Source organism: Oncorhynchus keta, chromosome 20 (assembly GCF_023373465.1).
Source record: "Oncorhynchus keta strain PuntledgeMale-10-30-2019 chromosome 20, Oket_V2, whole genome shotgun sequence".
NCBI classification, from domain to species: Eukaryota; Metazoa; Chordata; class Actinopteri; order Salmoniformes; family Salmonidae; genus Oncorhynchus; species Oncorhynchus keta.
The window spans coordinates 5,915,993-5,936,658 of NC_068440.1; the positions used below are offsets into that span (position 1 = coordinate 5,915,993).

At 44.7% G+C, this 20,666-nt stretch overlaps 1 protein-coding gene across 1 annotated transcript in view; it reads right to left on the reverse strand.

Moving 5' to 3' along the window:
* Positions 1-20,666, reverse strand: part of LOC118399214 (uncharacterized) — a 63,405-nt gene that overhangs the window by 15,055 nt on the left and 27,684 nt on the right. Inside the window, exons 4-7 of the mRNA XM_035795113.2 lie at positions 12,109-14,140; positions 4,162-4,209; positions 2,037-2,155; positions 161-377 (exon numbers count right to left, since the gene is read on the reverse strand). Coding sequence (XP_035651006.2) covers positions 161-377; positions 2,037-2,155; positions 4,162-4,209; positions 12,109-14,140 — 2,416 coding nt within the window. The remainder of the gene's footprint in view (positions 1-160; positions 378-2,036; positions 2,156-4,161; positions 4,210-12,108; positions 14,141-20,666) is intronic.

A 20,666-nucleotide genomic window follows, 5' to 3' on the forward strand; every position in this document is an offset into this window, starting at 1 on the left:
TGTGCTATGCAGCTGCAACATCCAGTCTGACTGGATTCGTACAAGAATTTAGAATCTAACATGGCTAAAGCCTTTGGAATTAGCGGCTACTCAAAAAGGCCTGGTTTGAGAAACAATGCTCTATGGCTTATCATAATAGTAATCTGTGACTTCTTCTTACCCTGACTGCTCTTCGTACTGATCCTATGATGAACCTCCTGGCCGGCTTGGCCTCCACAACTTCTTCTCCTCCCTCCTTCTGTCCGTCCACTCCATTTTGCTCCTGTTGTTGTTCCCCTTCCTCCTCAGGGGCGTCGAAGGGGTAGGTGAGCTCTATGTCCCCCTCGTCCAGAGCTATCTTCTCCCCTTTGAAGTTGGGCTTCTCATACAAGACCCAGCTGCAGAGAGGAATGGAAAGACAGGAAAATTAAAGTCCATGGTCTGAACAAGATTCATTTGAACATAATGCATGACCTATATTGATTCATTCATAATCACTTTTACACCTTTTTCGCGATATCCAATTGGTAGTTACAGTCTTGTCCCATCGCTGCAACTCCCGTACAGACTCAGGAGAGGCAAAGGTCAAGAGCCATGTATCCTAAAAAACACGACCCTGCCAAGTCGCACTGCTTCTTGACACACTGCTCGCTTAACCCAGAGGCCAGCCGCACCAATGTGTCGGAGGAAACACTGTACAACTGGCAACCGAAATCAGCTTGCAGGCGCCCGGCCCGCCACAAGGAGTTGCTAGAGCGCGATGGGACAAGGAAATCCCGGCCGGCCAAACCCTCCCCCATAACCCAGATGACCCTGGGCCAATTGTGTGCCGCCTCATGGTTTTCCCAGTCACGGCCGGCTGTGACACAGCCTGGGAACAAACCCGGGGCTGTAGCGACGCCTCAAGCGGGGCGATGCAGTGCCTTAAGACCGCTGGAGGCGCCAAACCGCGCTTCTTAACACCCCGCCCGCTTAATCCGGAAGCCGGCCGCACCATTGTGTCAGAGGAAACACCATTCAACTGACGACCGAAGTCTGGATAGGACCTTTTATTCTAAGAGAGTGTACAGTAATAGGTTGTGAGAGACTATTTTCATTAATTCTTTTAGAGTAGGCAAATTATAACAAGAGGGAGAGACAGGTAGACAGATATGCAAATATTGCAATAGAGCATGCCAAGACCTTAGTCCCCTCTCCAGAGATCTCCTCAAAAAGTCACAGCAGCACAGAGAAAGGGATGTGTGTGAGAGACGTAAAAGATTCCCGCTGCAGTGCTCGCACCCAGTGCAGGTGTTGGACTGCATGCCGTTGCTCCATTTCCTTAGAATAAATCGTCCATTTCCTCTCTGGATTAATAAAAGGACTACAGTGTGTATTACTACTAGGTATTTGGTTGAGATCATACTGCAATTATCTTGATCATAATTCTATGGATTAGTGTGTGTGTGTGTGTGTGTGTGTGTGTGTGTGTGTGTGTGTGTGTGTGTGTGTGTGTGTGTGTGTGTGTGTGTGTGTGTGTGTGTGTGTGTGTGTGTGTGTGTGTGTGTGTGTGTGTGTGTGTGTGTGTGTGTGTGTATTACTGCTTAAAGCGTGTCTAATTTCAGACATTGGTGTTCAGTTCCGTGTATCTCAGCAGGTGATAGGGGGGCATTCAAGATCTACATGATTTGGCAGCATTGGAGATACTTTAATAACATTGACAGGACAGTTTAAATATTGTTTCTTGCTTTGAGGTTGGGCCAAATATGTGGAAGTGACATGTGACACGAGGAAAAAGTGTGACCTTTGGTTATGTTTGCTGCTGGAGGCAGTAAAATATAGGCACCAATGACACCATCTCTCTGTGGCTTTATTCCAGGACACATAAGGTGCTTTGGAACAGGTGATTACATCCATTGTCGATCTGTTCACAACTGACTGTTTGTGTGTCTGTGTGTGTCCCTGCGTGTCATATACCCGTGTGTGGGTGTGTGCATCCCCTCAAGTCTAATGTCCATGAGCAGTTCTAACTACAACAGTGAGTGAGTGAGCGAGTGTGCGTGCATTTGAATACTTACCCTCCCCTGACAACCCTGATCGAGATAGTCTCCTGTAGTTGCCAGGGTGTGGCATCAATGACATCACTCCGCACCTCAATCCGCTGGCCACACATTCCTGGCTGGTCAAAGATGAACATCTGGAAAAGACAGCACCATTTCATTAGAGATGCTCAACTTAAAAGAGCACACGGATACTGTACCGTGCTCCATCCTAGCATGGATTCTAGATCTGTTTGTGCTTTAGCCAATACCTCTGACGCACATTAAAACGTTCTGATCAAGGCCGTTGTAAAAAAAAGGGAATGTCAAGCTTTTGATAGGTCGCTCAAATAAAACCAACATGCTTTTAATGGTGAGCGAGGTTTGCGTCCCCGTTTCTTTTCAACGATGATGTCATTTTTTGGTTTGCACAGTTGACTCACGTTTGTTGAGCGCCCGCCACTTCTTGCTGTATATTAAAGGAACACGCTAATCTCATGGCCAGGCTAACTCTAGCCAGCTCTTTCCTCCATCACTAGAGGCAGCAAACAGCAAAGAGAGTGTGACGCAACTTAGCTACAGCCGCTTTGTGTTGTTAGCCATGTGAACGTTCAGGCAAGGTACCGTATGCTATTGTGCATCACAGCCAGGCTCTTTAAATCAGAACCTGTCGGAGCTAAATGTCAAGCAAGTCTGTAGGTGCCATGACAAATTCCATGTTGACGGAGAAAAGCTAATTGGAGCATGCAGGAGCAAGCTTGACATTTATCTAGTTTCATAATCTTAATGGCAAAAGGCAAATAGGGCAGGTATGTAGCTAGTGTTACTTAGTAACCCCACCACGGTAATTTAAATACCACAGTAATTGTTTGAGCACAGGATCGTTTGACTGGAGCACAAAAGCATTGGCAAGGCATGGATGTAACTTCTGCCAAAGAGGAAGTAATTGTGAATGGCTAATAACGAGAGACTTGAAACCATAACCAACAATAAAACTAAAGCATGCCGATCAAGTACGCCCAATGTTTTTGAGGAAAAGCGATCAAAGTTCATTCGAGTTGCCTCTTTGTGAACCAAGAAAGAGATAGGCTTTTGGCATAAACGCGTCGGCCATCACCAGTGAGTGAGCTGCTCATCATTGGGTAAATAAATCAGTGAAACTGGAAAGCATTTTTAGGACCATCATTTCCTGTTCATATTGTAGCCTACAACATGACTGCATACACCTAGGCCTGGGCTATTGATGGATTCACGGTCGTTTTTATTGATCTCAGATTGTCAGAGTAGCCAGTCATTTCCATCATTTGTAACAGTATTAAAAAATGATTCTGCCAAAGTCTCCAGTCATGAAATGAGTTTAGAAAAAGAGCACATTTTCCCCGGACCCTAGGCTACTGAAATGCCTCGCCTCTACAGCTCTATTCCACTATGCAAATGCGATGATATGCATGCAATGCTTTCTGCTTCCAGGTACCTCAGAGCTGCCCAGGTCACCCCCCTCTTTTGTTCACTTTTTGTTCCGGAACCTTCCAATTTACAAATTATGCACTGATTTGACTTTTGATTTCCTCTCAAATAAAGCACTGCAAGCTTTGGCGACCCTATGCTGGGGTTGCGACCCTTAGGTTGGGAACCCCTACTCTTGTAGTATGTTAGGACTATAGTGAATGAACTGGGCTTTCAGTAATATTGTCCAAACCACTAAGTGTGCATTGGAAAAAAGACAATGGCTTTCTTTCCACTTCCACACAGATCTGATTGACTGATCCAAATGTTCAACAGCCTAAATAGAGAATGATGTTTGGCTGAGTGAATCTGACTGGAATCATACTCATCTCATTTCCTCAGCTTTACCATGCTCTACATGAGATCCCTCTCCTCATCCTTAATTACTTGCCTTCGGCAACTAACTGTCACTTTGGGGTACGGTGAAGTGTGAAGCCATTAATTCACTTTGAATTATCCTCATTAATCCTAACGGCTAACCTGGTGAAAAACTGCTAACATGGTGGCTATCCTGGTGAGCAGTCATCCTTCACTACATCTAAAAAAAAGGTTGCAATGGGACATTGACCTTTACTTCAGGACACATTGTATACTGTAGGACAAAGACGATAGATGAGGGATAGAGGTGAAGTTGTTTCACAGTCAGACAGACACTCACCTTTCCTGGCCGAGGGTTGAGCTTTCCATGTTCTTTCTCCTTGGTGAGCTGCAGACACACAGAGAAAACAGCCATCTAGTCATTTCATACTATTATCAAACCACTATAAATAGCACATAGTTATCTTACCTATCAATCTTTTAAGATGAATGCGGTAAGTTGCTCTGGATAAAAGCGTCTGCTAAATGACTAAGATGTATATATATTTATTTTTAAATGTAACAGTGCATCACTAGACTTTCTACAGTATGTCATGTTTAACTTGTCTTGGACAACACATTAGGGATTGGAATCTAAATAGTTAACATGCCAAACATCAAAATATCTCAACTACTGCAGCAACAGTACCCAAACAACTACAGAAATGTTCAATCTAAAAACCCCAGCCACCCTGTCAACCCATTTTGCAACTACTGATGAACACACACCAGGCCACCCATGTCCCATTACTCCCTGAGAGAATGCAAACATCAACTTCACATTGAGAGGCATGAGACAGACAACAACAAACTACTACTGCGTGTGTGTGTGTGTGTGTGTGTGTGTGTGTGTGTGTGTGTGTGTGTGTGTGTGTGTGTGTGTGTGTGTGTGTGTGTGTGTGTGTGTGTGTGTGTGTGTGTGTGTGTGTGTGTGTGTGTGTGTGTGTGTGTGTGTGTGTGTGTGTGTGTGTGTGTGTGTGTGTGTGTATTTTTGTCCACACAGTTAACCATTCAAAAGTGGGAATACCCTTTGCAGTGATTTACTACTGTTGATCTATTTCACGTTATTTCAGCCAGTAAAAGACAATTTCAGTATTCCTCCATCTAGGAGAACTGGTTCTGAGGAAGACGAGGAGAGGGTAGTGGCCATTTTGAAAGCACAACAACCTAGAAGGAAGTGAGAAAGACACATTCTTGTGTCATTTGTTCTCGTCTCACCAGACCTTGACATTCCTTGGTTACACCTGTTTCTCAATGACATGTACTAGTGGCATGTAGCTGGAATGCAATAGAATGTGTCCACACTGCGGTCTGTAGTCCTTCACCTTTCTGGGTGGACAGGTAGAGAGTTTGTGTTTGTTTTGTGTGCGTGTGTGTGTGTGTGTGTTTGTTTTGTGTGCGTGTGTGTGTGTGTGTGTGTGTGTCTCTTTATGTGCAAGTCATTAGGGTATCAAATGTCTGCTTGACTCTTTGCAGTAGGAGCTCATAGAAAATAGGAACTTATCCTCTAGATCGCTTTACACTCTATAATCAAAGATCAAATATGGTATGAAAGTCCTTCCTACTTCCTGGATCATATCCAATCCTGTTTTTGAATGGCCTTCAAAATCATATCATCAAATTCATGAAAACGCGGTCAATTAAGATATGTACAATTCGATTCGTATTAGTGGATTCATTTACTTCTACCCAATGCCATCTACGAAGGCTTTTGGTTACGAAAAGAAACCACTATCGAAAACCTTAATGAAAAGCATCAGGCAGAAGTAAATTAATCCCTGAATACAACTGGAATTTGACATATATCTTAAGTGACCGCATCTTCATAAATTTGAAGACAATCTTGAAGGCCATTCAAAAATTGCATGTGACATGATCCAGGAAGTAGGCGGGACTTTCATATCATATTCAGGTCATGAACAGAATCTGTTGCTGCTCCAATCCACACATTGCTTATCCTGGCAGGACTGTCTAGTAAGACTTGCTGCCTTAACACGGCACCCTGAAACGTTTGTGGCTAAATGAGCCTTGAACTATAACAAAGTGGCCCTCGACTTCATTCAGCTTGAGCATTCGAAACAGTAACAGGACACCGGTCGACTGTGTCCCACCCGCTCACTTGAAAATGAGCCGAGGGCAGGATTGAGCCACAGCTTAAAAGACCTCCGATTACTACCTTGGCTTTGCCATTGCCATTTCACAGGGAATAAGAGGGGTTGGCGGGTGGGACACAATGGAGATAGCCCGGTTAGCCAATGTGTGAGGGCACTGGATGGTCGGCCCAATTGAGGTAGTATGTACATGAATGTATAGTTAAAGTGACTATGCATATGTGATAAACCGAGAGTAGCAGCAGCGTTAAAAGAGACGTGCCAACATGAATGAAATAATGTCATTAAGTGCAATTGAAGAATTTAAGGCAAGAAAGGTTCATGCTCTTTTTGTCATGCATCTTCGCTTGCAGAGGGAGATGCCTTACCAGACTCAGTATTCAAAATGCTGCAGGTGCGTCGTGTGAGCCGAGCCGTAAGTCAACGTGTACAGTCATTAAACACACAGCGTGTATCTCTGTTGTCTTTGGGGGTAGGAAAAAAACCGACTGAAACTGCTGAGAGACGAAGTGAGCACATCCCACAATGGAGGGATCATCAGTTGACGACACAGCGCTGCCAAGGTCCTTTTGTCAAAGGTGTACTGCGGTATTTATCCAGATTGTTTATGTGCGGAGTGTGCCTTTCCAGTTTGCGACAGGAAAATGGTTGTAAAGGACACTAGTCCATGCTAAAGACAATTGACCTGCATAATTCATAACGTATATGGCGCTTTCCATGACAGACTGTCCAGGTGAATCCAGGTGAACTCTATAATCCCTTAATGGTGTCTCCTGTTAAATCCACTTCAATCAGCGTAGATGAAGGGGAGGAGGCAGGTTAAAGAAGGATTTGTAAGCCTTGAGATATGGCTTGTGTGTGTATGTGTGCCATTCAGAAGGTGAATGGGCAAGACAAAAGATCAGTGCCTTTGAACGGAGTATAATATATACAGCCAAAAGCAAACAGGAAAACGCTCATCGAGAGGCAGCGCTCCGATTGGCTGGGGACTTTAATGCAGGGAAACTTAAATCCATGTTACCTCATTTCTACCAGCATGTTAAATGTTCAACCAGAGGAAAAAAAACCTCTAGACCTCCTTAACTCCACACACAGAGACGCATACAAAGTTCTCTCTCTCCCTCCATTTGGCAAATCAAGACCATAATTCTATCCTCCTAATTCCTGCTTACAAGCAAAAACTAAAACAGGGAGCACCAGTGACCTGGTCAATAAAAAAGTGGTGAGATGAAGCAGATGCTAAGCTACGGGACTATTTTGCTAACACAGACTGGAACATGTTCAGGAATTCTTCCGATGGCATTTAAGAGTACACCACATCAGTAAGTGCATCGATGACGTCATCCCCACAGTGACTGTACGTACATACATACCCACACCAGATGCCATGGATTACAGGCAACATCAGCACTGAGCTAAATGGAAGAGCTGCCGCTTTCAAGCAGGCATTACAGGACTAAGATTGAATTGTACTACACCGGCTCCGGCGCTCGTCGGAGGTGGCAGGGCTTGCAAAGTATTACAGACTATAAAGGGAAGCACAGCCGCGAGCTGCCCAGTGACACAAGCCTATCAGATGAGCTAAATTACTTCTATGCTCGCTTCAAGGCAAGTAACACTGAAACATGCATGAGAGACACAGCTGTTCTGGACGACTGTGTGATCACACACTCCACAGCCGGTGTGAGCAAGACCTTTAAACAGGTCAACATTCACAAGGCCACAGGACGTGTACTCCGAGCATGCGTTGACCTGGCAAGTGTTTTCACTGACATTTTCAACCTGTCCCTGACTAAGTCTGTAATACCAACATGTTTCAAGCAGACCACCCAACATGTTGGTATTACAAACACTAAGGTAACCTGCCTAAATGACTACTGACCTGTAGCACTCACGTCTGTAGCCATGAAGTGCTTTGATAGGCTGGTCACGGCTCACATCAACACCATTATCACAGAAACCCTAGACCCACTCCAATTTGCATACCGCCCCAAAAGATCAACAGATGATGCAATCTCTATTGCAATCCACACTGCTCTTTCCCACCTGGACAATAGAAATACCTACGTGAGAATGCTATTCATTGACTACAGCTCAGCATTCAACACCATAGTGCCCTCAAAGCTCATCACTAAGCTAAGGACCCTGGGACTAAACACCTCCCTCTGCAACTGGATCCTGGACTCCCAGAAGGGCTGCCCCCAGGTGGTAAGGGTAGGTAACAACACATCAGCCTTGCTGATACTCAACACGGGGGCCCCTCAAGCGTACGTGCTCAGTCCCCTCCTGCACTCCCTGTTCACTCATAACTGCATGGCCAGGCACGACTCATCATTAAGTTTGCCGATGACACAACAGTGGTAGGCCTAATCACCGACAACGATGAGACAGCCTATATATTATAACTGGATTAATACTTATTTTCTACCATAATTTGCAAATAAATTCATTAAAAATCCCACAATGTGATTTTCTGGATTTTCTTTCTCATTTTGTCTGTCATAGTTGAAGTGTACCTATGATGAAAATTACAGGCCTCTCATCTTTTTAAGTGGGAGAACTTGCACAATTGGTGGCTGACTAAGTACTTTTTTGCCCCACTGTATATGCAGATCCAGTCTTATACTCAGCTGGCATCTCCCTGGATGTTGTGTTAAATGCTCTACAACAAAGCTTTCTTAGTGTCCAACAAGCTTTCTCTGCCATTAATCTTGTCCTGAACACCTCCCAAAGAAAGGTCATGTGGTTTGGTAAGAAGAATGCCCCTCTCCCCAAAGGTGTGATTACTACCTCTGAGGGTTTAGAGCTTGAGGTAGTCACCTCATACAAGTACTTGGGAGTATGGCTAGACGGTACACTGTCCTTCTCTCAGCACATATCAAAGCTGCAGGCTAAAATGAAATCTAGACTTGGTTTCCTCTATCGTAATCGCTCCTCTTTCACCCCAGCTGCCAAACTAACTCTTATTCAGATGACCATCCTGCCCATGCTAGATTACAGAGACGTCATTTATAGATCGGAGGTTAAGGTGCTCTCGAGCGGCTTGATGTTCTTTACCATTCGGCCATCAGATTTACCACCAATGCTCCTTATAGGACACATCACTGCACTCTATACCCCTCTGGAAACTGGTCATCTCAGTATACCTGCCGCAAGACCCACTGGTTGATGCTAATTTCTAAAACCCTCTTAGGCCTCACTCCCCCCTATCTGAGATATCTACTCCAGCCCTCATCCTCCACATACAACACCAGTTCTGCCAGTCACATTCTGTTAAAAGGTCCCCAAAGCACACATCCCTGGATCACTCGACTTTTCAGTTCGCTGCTGCTGATAGACTGGAACGAGCTGCAACAAACACTCAAACTGTTTTAACAGTTTTAACTCAATCTATTTATTCAAAGACTCAATCATGGACACTCTCACTGACAGTTGACTGCTTTGCGTGATGCAATGTTGCCTCTACCTTCTTGCCCTTTGTGCTGTTGTCCGTGTGCAATCATTTTTGTACCATGTTTTGTGCTGATACCATGTTGTGCTGCTCCCATGTTGTGTTTCTACCATGTCATGTTGTGTTGCTACCACGCTGTGATGTCATGTGTTGCTGCCTTGCTATGTTGTTGTCTTAAGCCTCTCTTTAGGTAGTGTTGTCTCTTGTCGTGAAGTGTGTTTAGTTCTATATTTATTTTATGATTATTTTTTAATCCCCATCCCCTGCGGCCTTTTGCCTTTTGGTAGGCCGTCATTGTAAATAAGATTTTTCTTTTTAAACTGACTTGCCTAGTTAAATAAAAGCTCCAGGACGATACCAGTGTGGCGATACTCTTTAGTATCGTGGCAAGGAAACAAAACACAAAGCAAATTTAACTTCTTTATGAAAACAGCCCTAACGTTGGAAACAAACATCATTGTGTTTTTTTTTACACACAGCAGGTTTTTAAAGGACTAAAGAGTTTGGTCTGCTTGGTGTTTTGCAATACTGGCATTGTCACAGCCTATCATGTACCCACGCCTCTCCACCTTCCAAGTGTCAACCTCCAGCCAAGCACCGCAGGCTGGAAATGTGCTTACAGATTACATCGCGCCGTCTCAGCACGATACGTTCAGACTGCGCACAGACATGTGTAAGAGCGAGATGAACGGAACAGCGGGGGGAAAGACAGAGAAGACTTAATCGTCCCCCCCCTTCCACCACCCTCCCTCCTCTCCTGGGCCAGGCTGTCGACTCAGCTCTGTCAGATCCACCAGTAAGCAAAGGTCAAAGTTGAGGTAAACGAAAGATGAAAAGATGAGGAGTGTCAGCCCAAGCAGGATTCGATCGCAGGGTGGATAAGTGCTGCCGAGAACACTGTGCCAAGATGAATTATGCCCCTAATACTAACTGGATGGATAGCTTTCATTCATGTCATAGATGTACAGACATAGATGTACAGACATAGATGTACAGACATAGATGTACAGACATAGATGTACAGACATAGATGTACAGTGGGTCCAAGGCCTGTTGCCATAGACGCATCTTATTAAGATCATGAACATTCCTGTATGTTCAAATTCCCCCTCCTAAACTCCAACAGTTTTGTTCTGAAAGGTATGTCTCTGCGTGTGTTGGACTTTCTCTTTCACCCTTTCACACTCCCCATCTCTAGCTCTCCTTCTCTTGATGTCTCACTCTCCCTTTGCCTCTCTCTCTCTCTCTCCCTTTGCCTCTCTCTCCCTTTGCCTCTCTCTCTCTCTCTCTCTCTCTCTCGGCAAAAGGAAAGCAGGATGAGGCTGTAAAAGCCAACAGTGGGCAGTGAAAACAGTCTCCAAATCACATGCCTGGCAACACCCAGATGATAACAGGCCACTCATTGTACCTGTTCTGGTGACGTAGCATTCATGTAGGTCAGTTTGGTAACCTGTAATGCTGGTGGCTAACTGCCCGTGTTGACCTCTGTCCCGAATTCTTAGCTGAGATCTAGGCTATGCATGCCCAGAAACTCTTGCATAAATCATAGATTAATGTCAACTTGAGTCCCACACGTGGATCTCACATTCAGATGTATACAAGGATTCTACCGATATAACGGAGGTCAGAGAGCCAGTTCCATTGAGGAGCCAAATCACACGGTGAAAGGGTCAATAATAGTCTCAGTGACAGAAACATGAGCTGCTCAGGTCTACCTGTGGCCTGAGGGGAGACAGGGTTATTAGATATCCGGACCGGCACACAAACAGAACGCGTGTGCACTGTGCCAACTCTGCAAAACACAGTGTCAACGTCTCGGTCGAATGGTGAAAGATAAAGCTCCCCACTGGACGAGCGGTGCTCAGTATCTCCTAATGTCAGTATGTACACGCACCTGTGTGGATGATGTATATGCCTGACAATGTCATTAGCGGGAACATAAGGATGTGGCCTTGTGGGATGTTGTAACTCCTGCCATGTCCCGTCAGAGATGCGTCTTGTCCCGCTTTTTTTTGCTCATCTGTATCGTTTGCTGTGACTGTATTTATTAGAGAGCTGAAAATGTGTATTACGAATGCAGATGGGAGGAGCTAGTAGCTACATGAGACGGGAGCACGGATACTGTGGCTGATGTAATGCTTCTAGCCATGGGATCCATTGCGTTTCAATAGGCCTCCTGTACCATTTCACCTTTCATCCGGAAAGGGCATCGGCGTCACCGCGGTGGAACTCATTAAGTGAAAGGAACCTACAATGGTAATTTGCACTTTTTCTCAAATCAGATTGTCACATAAATCTCTTCCTAAACTCATCTGTTCTTCAAAAAACGTCCATGTAAACGAATGACAAAAATGCTCGGTAGGCGTGTTAAACATGGACATCCTGAAAACTTAGGCTGAGTTCCATTTCTTCCTATCCCTCCTATATTATTTTCCTCTCACACTGTGTTCTCACAATCTCTCACTACACATGTTTTAAAAAATGTGTCATGAGGCCAATGGTGAAATACGTGTCCAAGACAAATCCAATCCAATTGCAGTCCTATTCAATGCCCCTATTCCCCCCTGTACTAGACCCCTTCCCAAATGACTCTTTGTCATGAATTCTATCACACTCCTTTTACCATCCCCATGATCCCAGTATTCACACAATCTTCCTGAAACCTTTTCCAACTAAAAGTACTCACATAGGCGTCGGGGAAAGCTCTATACTTGGGCATCAGGTTCTTCTCTGGCTCTGGACTGAAGTGAGATCCTCCATGGACAGACGCTGTGTTGAACAGTGGTGAGTTCAGGCCTTCGTTACTGAAGCTCCTCTGCAGACCCAGACCAATAGAGCCCACAGAGCCCATACCACCCAGTCCCGGGCTGAGCTTGGACTGGGAGTCGTTAGAATTGGCGAACGACCTGTGGATGTCCAGAGATGAGCTTGTGGGACTGCCGAGGCTTCCGAGGGTAGAGGTGAAGCTAGGGAGGGGAGGGGGCCTGCTCATTCGAGAGTTGGTGTCGGTGTTGTTTCCGGTTAAGGAGCCAGACATCAGGGAGGAGAAACGTTCGTAGCGGAAGGGGGTAGAAGGGTCAGTTCCGGTTCCAGCTCCAGATTCAAATCCAAGTCTGCTCCCAGGCCCACCGGCCATGCCCATACCAACCCCTGAGCTCATGCGGTCCTGGTTAGGCCCTATGTCCGGTAGGGAGCTCGTACGGAAAAGAGAGGGCCGCTGGCCTGGGCTATGGGCATTGCCATTCTCCTGTGGCTGATCAATCGATGCTGAACGATAGCTGGAGAAGAGGAACGAGTTGTCCAGGCGCGAGGGGCTTGGAGACTGGTTGTTGCTCCCTCCGTTTAGTATGGGGGACGGCGAGTGCTCTGAGGACGAGTCACTGCCCAAGGAGCTCTTCCTCACGATGATGCTGTTAAGAGCCGAGGCTCGGAGTGGGAGGTTGAGGCTTCCACGGTTCAAATGGTCCCCAGCCTGCTGCTCCTGCTGCTGTTGGAGCTGCTGGAGCTTCATCAACTCCAGAGGGGAGCGCATCTCTTTGGGGGCACCCCGTTTGAGGCCCAGGTCTGCGGGAAGGATGTAACGGTTGTTAGGGACCTCCAGCGAAGACCCAGCGGGCACCTGGGGAGATTTGGTGTTGGTGTTGGTGGGGGTGGAGCAGGGGGCATCCTCCACGATAGGGGAAAGGGAGGAGAAGATGGAGGGGGCAGTGGTCCCACGCAGGCTCCTCTGCCTCTGGACCGGGATAGGGTTCATGCTCTTCAGGGTGTCCACCAGGCATTCCATGTCACCGTGATAGGGGGAGCCTGGGTCAGGGGTCACGGGAGAGGAAGAGGGGGAAGGGTCTGAGGAGGAGGGGTCAGGGAGCAGCTCCACGAGTGTGGCCTTGTACACCCCAGAGAAGAAGTTACTGCTGTCTCTGCTGTAGTCCACGTCGTCAATAGACTGACCCGCCGAGGAGAAGTTTGAGACTGGGAGCGACTGTGGATCACAGCCTGATTTTATCTTCTTTGCCACGGACTCTCCCGCCCTACTCTTTTGCTCTACCCCTCTCTCTCTCTGTCCTGCAGGTGCAGTGGCTAGCTCCTCCTCCTCTTCCCACTCCCTCCTCCTCCCCCTGCCTGTTTCTGGCTCGCTACTCTCATGGCTCAGCTGAACTTCGCTCCTGTCGCTCAGCCAGTGACCGTTGCCGGGGGAACCGGGCATGTTCGAGGAGTGGGAGGACAGGCCAGGTTCCTGGAATGGCGGCCCGGGGGAGGTGAGGTGTTGTCTGTACACAGGGAGGGAGGGGGACAGGGAGGAGTACAATCCATTGTACGTGGTGGACACTCTTGACTCATTCGACTGAGAGTCAGAGCGCCAGGAAACACCTGTGGGGTCGAAAGTGGTTTGCGCCCCCTCATCCTGGTTTCTCCATTTGTATTCTGGTACGACTGGACCTAGGTCACTTTCAGTTCTATTGGGGTCAGTGATAGTGCTTGTACTGTAGTCCACACTGTATTCAGTGTGGTCTGTGGTGTCATTGTCGGTGACCTGGGAGACTTTGCGGAAGTCCTGTTTTGATTCCTCCATGCCCTCGTGGGTGGGAGAGGGTCTTATAATGAGAGTGGAACGGAATAATTTCATCTCGCTGTCTGACTCCAGATAAGCCACTATCTGCTGAATTTCTGAATCAGAATCTTTTAAAGCAGTACTGAGAACAGCTGAAGCATCCAGAGACCTAACAGGTAGGAGACAAACAGAATGGCACAAGTTAATAATAGTCATTGACCAATCATGGCAGTGTGTTAAGGACTGTTTAGTCAAGAGGTGGTGATTAGACGAGCTATGAAAATCATAGAGGTGAACTTTAGGTATGCAGAATTGGGTGTACTGTAAAAAAAAATAAAAAAAAGTTAACAGAAGCTAGGCTACATGCTTCACCAGCAGTGTGGTTTTGTGTCATTGATTGGGAAATGTAACAATGATGGCCCAAAAACTGTATACATCTTCTTGTGTATAGTTAGTACATTACTATTAAGACCAATATATATTATACGTTGTGTGGTGGGCCAATTTTCTTTCAGACTGTCCAACCTAAAATGTATACTGGGACAAAAAAAATAAAATAAATAAACTTACACACATTGCAACAATGTTTAACCAGAGATTAGTTTGTGTTTACAATGTGTACGAAGAGTTGCTGAAAGCTAAAGGTTACTTTAAGTCAACAGGTTTCAAATGATGCCAGGCCAAACCTACTGTGATACTACTGTGGATGTAACCATTTGTTAAATCCCCTTTGAGCTTGAATGTCACAGGTTTACGTGACAAATTCATTTGAAATGAATCACTATTTCACCATCGCCTTCAAAAAATGCCTTCAAAATTAACTCCAAACAAAGCATTACAGGTACAGTCACTTTTTAAATCTCAGTACTATTCCACACATGACTCAAATAAGCGTTAACAGCTATAGTGATTACTGTTCTGTTACAGCTCTCTGTGTTGGGAGGTGGCATGAACTAAAGTGCCCTACCTACTCTTCGCGGAAGGAATGGGGGGAGGGGGGTTTCAAGAAGCACTAGAGGTCGAAAGATCAGAAAATAGCACTGTGTTGTGATAACCTTTCCACACACCTGTTGGTGTACAACCTGAGCTCTCTCATACAGTGCCAGTCAAATGTTTGGACACACCTAGTCATTCAAAGGTTTTCTTTATTTTTCAAAATGTTCTACATTGTAGAATAATACTGAAGACATCAAAACTATGAAATAACACATATGGAGCCATGTAGTAACCACAAAAAGTGTTAAATCAAAATATATTTCAGATTCTAGCCACCCTTGATGACAGCTTTGCACACTCTTGGAATTCTCTCAACCAGCATCACATGGAATGCTTTTCCAACAGTCTTGAAGGAGTTTCCACATATGCCGAGCACTTGTTGGCTGCTTTTCAAGTGATTGTGGAGGCCAGGTCATCTGATGCAGCCCTCAATCACTCTCCTTCTTGGTCAAATAGTCCTTACACAGCCTGGAGGTGTGTTGGGTCACTGTACTGTTGAAAAACAAATGATAGTACCATTAAGTGAAATCAAGATGGGATGGCGTATCGCCGCAGAATGCTGTGGTAGCCATGCTGGTTAAGTGTGGCTTGAATTCTAAATAAATCACTGACGGTGTCACCAGCAAAGAACCCCCAAACCATCACACCTCCTCCTCCATGCTTCACGGTGGGAACTGCACATGCAGAGATCATCCGTTCAATTACTCTGTCTCACAAAGACACAGCGGTTGGAACCAAAAATCTAAATCTGGACTCAGAACAAAGGACAGATTTCCACCGGTCTAAGTCGATTACACGTGTTTCTTGGCCCAAACAAGTATCTTCTTATTATTGGTGTCCATTATTAGTGGTTTCTTTGCAGCAATTTGACCATGAAGGCCTGATTCACACAGTCTCCTCTGAACAGTTGATGTTGAGATGTGTCTGTTACTTGAACTCTGTGAAGCATTTATTTGAGGCGGGTACTCTAATGAACGGATCCTCTGCAGCAGAGGTAACTCTGGATTTTAATTTCCTGTGGCGGTGCTCATGAGAGCCAGTTCCATCATAGCGCTTGATGGTTTTTGCAACTACATTTGAAGAAACGTTCAAAGTTCTTGACATTTTCCGGATTGACTGACCTTCATATCTTAAAGTAATGATTGACTGTCGTTACTCTTGGCTTATTATATATATATATATAACTTATTATATAACTTTGAACAAGACACACCTGTTGTTAACTGAATTGCATTCCAGGTGACTACCTCATGAAGCTGGTTGAGAGAATTCCAAGAGTGTGCAAAGCTGTCATCAAGGCAAAGGGTGGCTACTTTGAAGAATCTCAAATATAAAATATATTTTGATTTGTTTAACACTTTTCTGGTTACTACATGATTCCATATTTCATAGTTTTGACGTCCTCACCATTATTCTACAATGTAGAAAATGGTAAAAATAAAGAAAACCCCTGGAATGAGTAGGTGTGTCTGAACCTTTGACTGGTGCTGTACGTCAAATCAAAACAGATGCCAGACATGCATTCCTCATAGGTCACCGTTGCATAATTACTATGTTTTGAAGTATGATTAATATGCTTTCAGCAGAAGCGGTAACACTTTAATTGGATAGTCCATCTGTAGATGCTCTACAGACAATCTACAGACTAGTCATGTAGGAATCCAAATCAAACCTGTTCCTGGGGACTCAAAGGGTTGCACTCCCCTGCTCTAACCCACTGAACCATGAGAACCACAGACTTACGATCAGACGAAGCATTTGATTTCGTGTCCATAACAAAAATGTGTTGGGTCTGTTGAAACATGTAGGGTCTCTCTCTAGGGACAGGTACAAATAGACAGATTCAACATAAAGTGTACAATATGCAAACTACTAGAGAGACAAGTGGGGTGCCAAGTCAGACGTAAGTGTCCTATCTATGTGTTCCAGACTAAACAGCAGTCCTTTTATGAGTTGACAACAAATGTTTACCTACATTAAATGGAGTTCATCTATCCTCACAACTCCTCCCTGATTTCATACTCCCATCTTGGAAAGATTTGACAGCACATCACTACAACAGCGTAGCAGCGCATTTCTCTTTCTACACTATTTCTTTATCCAACTTCTTTCCGGTGTTTTTCTTGGTAGTGTGCTAAGGCACTTCTCCATCCGTCCGTTTCAGCAGGTAGATCCACTCATCACAACACCTGGCCCCGGGGAAGACAGAAGGGCTTAGCTACCACATACCACCACACCTCTGCTGGAACATGCAGCTTTATAAAGAGTGACTGCCCCTAAAAAGAAACTTCTCGTTTTTTTTTATATATATTTTTTTTTTAAACGGCCTGTGTCTCATTGGTATGAATCAAATATTTATTCCAGTGTCAAAGTTTAGTATCATGTGTAAATACGATAATTTTGGTCATAAAGTAAGTCTCGTCCAAAACTAAGATTTGTGAGATGATAGGAAAAGATTGTATGTCATGGAATGAAGGGTAACATAACAGTTTCCTATGGGTTGGGTTTATTTGAATCCTGCCCACATGCCCTCAGCCGGCAGCACCCACGTAATCATCAGTTCGGAGTGCAGCTGCACGCGACCTGATCGTAATACCCATGATCAATTTGGTTTGACATCCCTATGGGGCTAGTTAGGGACCATCAGGAAATGTACATGGGACTACATTTTAAAAGGCCAATAGGTCAACTTCGCCACAGTCGCACACCAGCCGGCTAACTTGGCTAATCATTTGGTTAACTCTTCACACCTCTTCACACCACACTCTTCCCGTTTGAATTCAATCATGGCTGCTAGCATTTCTTAAAGAACCAAATCTAAAATAAGGCCCGAATCAGGAAGTGCAGTCGCCCTTTCAAACGTCAAATCAACACTAACTCACAATAATCTGCTCCAACGTGAGAAATTGGTAATTCACACACACACACACACACACACACACACACACACACACACACACACACACACACACACACACACACATGCTGACACACCTGTGCTGGCGGAGTGATCCCAGGAAAATAACCTGTCCCTCAACGCCAATACAAAGGAAGGATCTTATTGAGGACTACAGGAGACAGAAGAGGGAGCATGCCTGCATCGTCATCGACGGGGACGCAGTAGATAGGATCAAAAGCTTGAACTTCCTTGGTGTACACATCACCGATGACCTGAAATGGTCTCACCACACCGGCACTGTGGTGAAGAAGTGCAACAGTGCCTCTTCAAATTGCTAATCGACAAAATGTAATTGTGTTTGTTGTCCATAGCTTAAGTCTGGCATGAACATGGTTGCGGTGGGGTTATGGTATATAACCCCACTGCAGCCATGGGGCTCTCTGTTCATGCCGTTGACAAACCGCTCACCCACACAACTCCTTACACGTGGTCTGCGGTTGTGAGGCCGGTTGGACGTACTGCCAAATTCTCTAAAATGATGTTGGAGGTGGCTTATGGTAGAGAAATGAACATTAAATTATCTGGCAACAGCTCTGGTGGACATTCCTGCAGTTAGCATGCCTATTGCACACTCCCTCAAAATTTTAGACATTTATGGCATTGTGTTGTGTGACAAACTGCACATTTTAGAGTGGCCTTTTACTGTCCCCAGCACATGGTGCACCTGTGTAATGATCATTCTTTTTAATCAGCTTTTTGATATGCCACACCTGTCAGGTAGGTAGATTATTTTGGCAAAGGAAAAATGCTCATGTAAACAAATGTGTGCACAAAATGTAAGAGAAATACGCTTTTTTGAGTGGATGGAACATTTCTGGAAACATTTATTTTAGCTCATGAAATATGGGACCAACACTTTACACTTTAGGTTTATATTTGTGTTCAGTGTAGTTTCTCGTGTGTAAATTCCCCTTGTGTACATATGTATAGATTGATACTGCTACAGTGCTATTTGGGTTGTTCATTGGCTTGGTCCATCAGTTATTTTCTCCATTAGAATTGTTTGACATTTGACTGCATTGTTAGGAGCCAGTAACAGAAGAATTTCATTGCACTGCTAAAACGCCATCTAAAATGTGTACACGACTAATCAACTTATTTTTTGTAACTTTTTCCCCCCCTCTATGCTGTCTGAAGGGTAAGGTGGAGGAAGGCTTTGCGGTCTAAGGAAGAACATGAATATCCACACACACTCTTTGCTTGTTCTTACATTTTAATAGCAATGCACCAATCACTAAAAGATGTTAAAATCAGGCTACTCCTGTAGCTAAACACACTGGGATGTATAGTTCCCATAAGATCATTCATTTTGCCGGCATTACTGATGTACAATCTCCAGTATTTTGGCGATTAAAAATTTATTTTTTAAACATCCTGCTTTGGGCTGATGTGTCAATGTGTAGTTTACACATGCATAATCTATGAGCGGAATTACCATTTTACCTCAATTAGCCACAAAATCCTTAATTTGTTAAACTGTTTTCTTCTGGCCCAATGGCTCAGTGGACGCAGCAGAGAGAGAGCAATGACGTGGGGCACATATCATCTATTTCGGGGACCACTTTTGGCACGTGATTGCTCCATTCAAATCTACTGGCTAATAAGTATACCAAAGTACCGGAGAATCTCTTTCACTTGCCACTCACGGCTGACTGTTGTTCTAACATGTTTTAGTGGCGAGGCCTGCGGGGGTGTGCCTCCTATAACGGAGGTATTGATCACAGGCCAAAATAGTCTTTTTTAATTACAGGTAAAGAAATGTTGGTTTGACATATCTCTTTTGAAAGTGTTGCCCTCATGTGGTGAACACCTATCATTGCCCATGGGTAAAACTATAAATGTATGGGGCGCAGTATGCTAATCAAGCTATGTCCTTAAAATGTGCATTTGTTGTCAATTCTTGACTTTTCTTGAAAGTCTACCTTTGGCATGTTTCTGATTATTGCTTCCATCCTGGTATTCATGAAAGAAAATTGAATGTCATAGAAAATCTAAGTAGGTTCGTAGACAAAGAATGGATGGCGCCAATGACAGCACCAGATGACACAGTGTCAGCAGACATTTGGCCCTCCCGAATCCCTGTAGCAAGGTGGCCTCAGAGTCCAAAACACTTTACACATTGAGGGTTATTCCCTTTAGCTTAGCTTCCACCTAGTGTTAACACGTCTGTCCATCAGAGCTCCAATCTCATACAAGAGGTGGAAGTTGTGTCTATTGGCAGATTATGACAGGACTTCCTGTTTCATAAAATAAATGTTGGACAGAGTGCAACATACTCTACCATCCAGGACCTATATACTACGTGGTGTCAGAGGAATGCCCCAAACAATTGTCAGACTCCAGTCACCAAAGTCATAGACTGTTCTCTCTGCTACCGCACGGCAAGCGGTACCGGAGCGCCAAGTCTAGGTCCAAAAGGCTCCTTAACAGCTTCTACCTCCTTTTGTTTTTACACTGCTGCTACTCGCTGTTTATTATCTATGCATAGTCACTTCACCCTACCTACATGTACAAATTACCTCGACTAATCTGTACCCCTGCACACTGACTCGGTACCGGTACCCCCTGTATATAGTCTCATTATTACTCATCCAGGTCGCAATTGTAAATGAGAACTTGTTCTCAACTTGCCTACCTGGTTAAATAAAAAATTATTGTTATTTTAATGTATTACTTTTTTTATTTGTATATTTTCTTCACTGTATTTTGTTAACTGCATTGTTGGTTAAGGGTTTGTAAG